The following is a 6,977-nucleotide window of genomic DNA, read 5'->3' as shown; positions in this document are numbered from 1 at the left end:
GTGGGGGAGGGGCGAAGGGTGAGGGTTGAAGGGTGGGAGGTGAGGGAGTGGGCTGAGGGGGTTACGGGAGGGTGAGGGAGGGGGAGGCGGGAGGGAGGGGGAGGGCGGAGGGAGGAGAGTTGAGGGGTGTGGGGGGTTGTTTTAATTTTTAATATTATTTTTAATTATTTTTATTAATAATGAAGGGTAATATGATAAAAAAAATAAAATTGAAGTGGAAAATGACGATTTTATAACGTTTTGTAACGTTGAGAATGATTTTAATAACAAAAAAAGGTCGGGGACGATTTTGATTTTCACCCCAGACTTTAGGGACGATTTCAGTACTTAACCCTTTTATTTTTGCTAAAAATATGTAATTATTCATTTTTAAAATTATAAATTTATCAAAAATATTTGTAATTTTTTTATTTATCTTATATTCGAATCTATTAAATTTGATGGGGAACTATTTTCTTAAAAATCAGTCATAGCTCATTTTAAGCCAGTGACAGTTTTCTCTCTCCGTGTTTTATTTTATAAAAGATAAAAAAATTAAACTGATAAACCCGATTTAGTTATTGGATTAGCCTTAAACAATCAGGGTTATAAATAAGAATACGTTTAGGAATATGTATAAAATGACGACATTCATATTTATAATCAAATTATATAAAAAATATTATTAAACTAGATTTATACATACAATTATCTATGTCAGTATTTATATTTATATTTTTAAAAAATTATTATATCGTTGTATATGTTAAAATATTTTTATTAAAAAAACTAAATTTTTTTTGTTGTGTGACAAAAATATTTTTATATATTAAAAAAATTAAAATTAAATATCTTAATCTAAAAATCTCAAAAAAAATAAAACAGAAAATAAATTTATTATTCTTGTTCATCTTCAACTTTTTTGTCCTTGTTGTCTTTTAGATTTGTGATGTTTTGTAACCCGACAAAATAAGGATAATCCGCCGTAAATCGGAGTTCCATTAAGGATTTGTCGTTGTCCAATAAGTTGTTGCAAGCACAATGTGAAATTTGAACGAACCCTCAATACTTTGGTTAAACAGATTAGCGAACTAACCACTAGACTAGTTAACTTAATTACTTCTCTCATTGTATTCTTTGATTGCTCGCTATTGTTTTGTTGTCTGCTGTTTGAAATAAAATAACAAGTAGAAAGCAAATTTTCAAACTTTCTAGGCCGACAATCTTTTTTATGTTTTTGGTAGAATTCGCTCATATTGAATTAATGAAGCTTGTACATCTTTGTGTGTAGGGAATATGTTTTAAGGTACCTACGAGTCAGTCTTTGTTAAAAATAATAGATTAAGTTAAAATTTTGAGTCTATTAAACAAAAAAAAAGTTCACTAAATTCGCATGGTTGAATCTGCGAATTTTGATAGAGCAGTGCAGGATTGGGCTAACAACTATTGTTTAAAAAATTATATTTAAAATTTTGTAAAATTTTGAATGTGCAATGCAATCACACAATTAACAAGAAAAAAATTACAAAACTCTAATAAAATCTTAGCACATAGAGTTCTGTCTTTCCACCTCTAAGAACTTATATATAAGAACTTTGGTAATGGTATGTAAATTCCTCATACGCATAACGTTATTGACTTTATGGTTTATAAGCAGCCCAGAGTTTCAACAATAATTCACAACTACAAATTCTTAAAAGATACAAGACGTACATCACTGGCACTACTTAGCAAAACATTCATATTGATGATGCATTTTTCTATGTGAGAATGAGTTCAATCCATTCACTCAGTATAAAACTCCAAATTAAATCTTAAAACAGGTTTTGGTAATTTAAGTTTGAATGTTTATTGTGGATTATAAATTGGGTTGTAATTTGACTTTTTTTATTTGTTTTTTATATTATGTTATATTTTATTAAAAAACTTTAATTATGTGATTTTTTGTTAATTTAACTATTAAAAAAAAGAGATTAGCTAGACCTACCTAGTAAAGTAGTACGAATTAGAAATTTTGGTCTATCTAACCATAATTATTATTTTTTTTAAAACAAAGAGTTCAATACAATAAAGTGGAGTAGTCAAAACATAACAATAAAAAGAAAAAATCTTCTGTCATCTCTGGCATAGCCATCAATAACTAAAGGAGTCCATACTTCTCCACTCGTTGTGGCTCAACACTGTCATATTGATAATATCTTCAACTCCTATGCTTTTATTCTGAAATATCCTTCTATTCCTTTTCAGTCAGATGTTCCAAACGATTGCAAAGAAGCATCTCAATCGTTGCTCTCTATTCTCCCTTCTCCTCAGCTTCTCTGTCCACAATAGAAAATGTTCTTTCATCGAACCTGGAATAGACCATTATCGGCCAAACATCGATATCCAAACATTCCACACCTGCCAAGCAAAATCACAGCCTAGAAACAAGTGGTGCACATGTTCCACATTTTTATTACATAAAACACAGACGTTATCTTTCTGGTTAATGATCCCAAAACGACTTAGCCATTCTTTTGTATTCACTCTACCTATCAGGACAAACCAAGCAAACAGTTCCACTCTTGGTGGAACTAACCCTTTCCAGATGGTCTTAGTAAAGTTGTAGCTTGTAACCTCCTCTGGGAGTATCGCCTCCTGCAAAACCTGTACAAATGAGTTAGTTGAAAAAACTCCTTGTCTATCAAATTTTCACACCACCCTATCCTCTCTGTTATTTACTAGTTTCACAGGTCTCAACGCCTCATGTAATTGACCCAGGAGTTCCAAATCCCATTGAAAGAGCTCTCTCCTCCATTGGAAGTTCCAAATCCACTCTAACCCATCCTAGAACCCACAATCCCCTATAACACATCCACATTGGTTTGAAATAGAGAAAAGTCCGAGAAACCGATCTTTCAGAGACCCACAAAGCAACTATATATCCTCTCAAAACCAAGTACGCTGTCCATCACCAATCTCCATAGACAATCCTGTAACCATCTTATCCCTTATATAGTTATTCGTTATTTGTAACTGACATATATCCTTTCATGGTCTTTCTTTAGTAGGTAGCACTTAAGTTGACAGTAGCTCATTAGGATTCAGATTATAACAGGAACAAACCAACTTCTTCCACAATGGGCAATCTTCCTTTGCAAACTGCCACCACCACTTAAACAACATAACTGTGTTACGAACCATAGCCTCTCCAACTCCCAACCCGCCTAATCTTTTAGGGGCCTGCACCACTTTCCATCTTACTAAAGCCATCCCATTGCTACCATTCTCCTTACTCCACAGGAACCTTCTTTGCAATGAAATTAATTTATCAGCAACAGCTCTTGGCATCTTAAACAAATTTAAATAATACACTGGTAAACTATTTAAAACATATTTAATCAGCACCAACTTTTCAGCTTTATTTAGTACTTTAGCTTTCCACAGACCGAGCTTCTCCTCAACTTTGTCTATTATAGGCTTCCAGGTCTTTACCAACCTCAGATTTGCACCTAAGGGGATACCCAGGTATCTAACTGGAAGGGAATCACCCTTACAACCCAACAACTGGCACATACTCTGGATCTACTGTTCATCACAATTTATCGGAATCAAGCTCGACTTGTCAAAATTAATACTGAGCCCAGACATCAACTCAAAGCATCTCAGTAGCCGCTTGTAATTCTTAATGGTTTCCTCCTTTGGTGGGTAGAACAGAATTGTGTCATCGGCAAAATGAAGATGTGACAACGCTATGCTATCTCTCCTAATCAACAATGGTGATATATGTCCGTTCCTAACTGCCTCTCCAACCATTCGATATAGTACATCCACAACCAGTACAAACAAGAAAGGAGAAAGCGGGTCACCTTGTCTCAAGCCTCTTTCCATCTTGAACGGCTTGGATGGCGACCCATTTATCAGAACTGACATAGATAATGTGGTCACACACTCCATAACCTACGATCTCCATCTATGCCCAAACTCCATCTTCCGCAACACAATGTCCACAAAGCTCCACTTGACTCTATCATATGCTTTTTGAAAATCTAGCTTGATTATTGCTACTTCTTTTTTTCTCAGTTTAAGCCATTTTATAGTTTCACATGCAATAAGTGCCCCATCATGTATTTTTCTTCCCTTTAAAAATGCACTCTGAGTTTTCCCTACTAATGCTGGCATCACGGATCTCATTCTTCTAACCAATACCTTGGAGTTAACCTTGTATACATGACGAATGGATTTTTGATGGTATAGAATTTCACAAATGAATTCTCGTTGCAAGTATAGTTTCTAAACCAATCACTAATCCTTTCATACAAAAAGTTGTTTGTCACTAGTACAAACCCCTAAAATTTATAAACCGAAGTATTGGATCTCGGGTCGTTCTCCCTAGGAATTACAATAAAGTGTCTTGTTATTGGTTATGAGTTATTTTGGGGTTTTGGATAAGAAGCATGAAAAGTAAATGGCAATGAAAATAAACTAACAACTATAAAAGGCTCTTGGCAAGGTGTGAGAACTAGAAGTTCTATCCTAGTTATCCTTCTCAATTGTGATGAGAATTATTCATTGCTACCACTTAGTTAACCTTACTAATTAAAGGAAAGTCAAGTGGATGAATTGACTTGAGCCACAAGTTCTAGCCAACTCCCAAGGAAAGACTAGCTTTAGTGCACTTCAAACCAATTAGCAATCTCTCCAATTATCAATCAACAAAGGAATTAGATAACTCAAGTGTCACTAATTACTCTACCTAGGCCAAGAGGAACAAAATCTACACTAAAACTAAAAGAGACATTTCAACAAACACATAAAGTGCAAGAGGAGTAAACATTATTAAATGCAAGAATTAAAGGAATCTACAACTACAAAAATAAGAGATCAACAATAGAAAAGCAAAGAAGACACATTTATTATGAATTACCTCTTATTGAATTGGAAGAATGTAGAAGGAACAATACTAGATCTACAACAAAGTATAAGAACAACATAAAGGAAATTACAACAAAGGAATAGAAGAAGATTGAATGTAGCAACAAAGAATTGAGAGATAGAAGTGGAAGAAAGCAAAGATTAAAACCTAGATCTAAAAACTAAACTTAATTCTAATCCTAATTCTAGAGAGAAGAGAGAGCTTCTCTCTCTAGAAACTAACTCTCACTACTAAACTAAGCTAAAACTAAACTAATGGTAACTAACTTCTAAAGTATGAAAAGTATGTTGATTCCCCTTCAATCCTTGGCTTAAATAGCATCAGAAATGAGTTGGATTGGGCCCACAAGGCTTCTAAAATCGCTGGCCACGTTTGCATTAAGTGGGTCATGTGCCACCATCGGCGCGTCCGCGTACCGTGCGCGTGTGCGCCCCTATGCGCAATGCAACTATGACAAATCTTATATCGTTTTGAAGCCCCGGATGTTAGCTTTCCAACCCAACTGGAACCGCATCAATTGGACCTCTGTAGCTCAAGTTATGGTCGTTTAAGTGCAAAGAGGTCGGCTTGACAGCTTTCCGGTTCTTTCATTTCTTCATGAGTTCTCCAACTTTTCATGCTTTCTTTCTTCATTCCCTTGATCCAATCTTTGCCTCCTAAACCTTAAATCACTTAACAAACATATCAAGGCATCTAATAGAATCAATGTGAATTAAATTTAACTATTTTAAGTCCTAAAAAACATGTTTTCACTCTTAAGCACAATTAAGAGAGAAGTTATAAAACCATGCTATTTCATTGAATAAATGTGGGTAAAAGTTGATAAAATCCCCAAAAATCAATACAAGATAAACCCTACAAATGGGGTTTGTCAATACACACCCAACCATGCTGATAGGTCGCAAATCTTTAATCTCCCTTGCCCCAATGAACTTAAGTGCCAACGCCACCCAAGTGATGTTGGAGTCCGCCGGCAACCTTGATGTCTGAAAGAACCCTATCACTGCTGCCGCGAATTCAGACCCAATCTCCTCCCAACACCTCTTAATAAAATTTGTGTTGTACCCGTCACAACTTGGTGCCTTAGAAGATTCACAATCCCACTCAGCCTCTCTGATCTCCTCAACCGGCGGCAACGCCTCTAGACTTACAGAATCTTCCTGCTCTATCCTACCCACCAGACCGTCCCTGAAACCTACCATAGAAGAATTATCCTGGTGATATAACTCTTTGTAGAATTCTCTAATAGCAATTTTTATTCTAGCTTGATTCCTGACCAGTCTATCGTTGGTTAACAGTGTATCAATCCTATTATTCCTCCTTCTTGTTAAAGCTATGTTGTGAAAGTATCTTGTATTTTTGTCCATCTCTTTTGCTTGCTGAGACCGAGACATTTGTTTTTAATGAACTTCTTTTCTGACATACCACCGCTCACAGTAAGTAACTAGCGCCTTTCTTCTAGCCTCCATCGTTCCATCATACACCCCATTGCTTACCATATCATCAATCTTCTTAATTTCTTTCTCAAACTCCGTAATCTTCTTGTCCATATCTCCAAAATTAGCCTTATGCCATCTTCCTAACGAAATTGTTAAAGCCTTCAATTTGTCTGTGAACTGGATCTCCCCCAAACCTCTCCACTCCTCAACCATTCTGAGAAAGTCTTCATGTGTAAACCAAGAATCTAGACTTTGGAACGGCGTTGAACCTTCCCTCTGCTTCATGTCTTCTACTATTACAGGACAGTGATCTGACAGCCCCTTGGTCCACCTCATATTCGAGTCTCAGGAAACTCCTTTAACCACTCCAAACTCACCAGAGCTCTATCTATACGACTGCAAGAACGTCCCCGAAACCATGTGAACTTACAATCTGTGAACGGCAAATCCACTAAATGCATGTTTTGGATCCAACTCTTGAATTCTTCTTGAATTCTTCTGCCGACCTAAGTAAAACATCAGTACCTTGCCTTTCGTCCATATGTACTATTTCATTAAAGTCTCCCATGTAGCAACTAGAAACCTGACATATAACCCGGTCATATAACTCAACTCCTCCCATAGCTGAATCTTCGCATCCCTAT

The 6,977-nt window shown here is 35.8% G+C and overlaps 1 protein-coding gene across 1 annotated transcript; it reads right to left on the bottom strand.

Moving 5' to 3' along the window:
* Positions 1–2,272: 2,272 nt before the first annotated feature.
* On the bottom strand, positions 2,273–6,669 carry LOC140173786 (uncharacterized). Its single transcript, XM_072198373.1, has 8 exons — positions 6,320–6,669; positions 5,777–6,082; positions 3,828–3,884; positions 3,597–3,724; positions 3,391–3,494; positions 3,085–3,309; positions 2,511–2,625; positions 2,273–2,379 (listed from the first exon to the last, which is right to left on the bottom strand). The coding sequence occupies exons 1-8, from the start codon at positions 6,667–6,669 to the stop codon at positions 2,273–2,275; spliced, it is 1,392 nt and encodes a 463-aa protein (XP_072054474.1).
* Between the last annotated feature and the right edge of the window lie 308 nt (positions 6,670–6,977).

This window comes from Arachis hypogaea, chromosome 6, assembly GCF_003086295.3.
Source record: "Arachis hypogaea cultivar Tifrunner chromosome 6, arahy.Tifrunner.gnm2.J5K5, whole genome shotgun sequence".
Lineage (NCBI taxonomy): Eukaryota > Viridiplantae > Streptophyta > Magnoliopsida > Fabales > Fabaceae > Arachis > Arachis hypogaea.
This window is presented reverse-complemented; position numbering and strand designations above follow the sequence as displayed.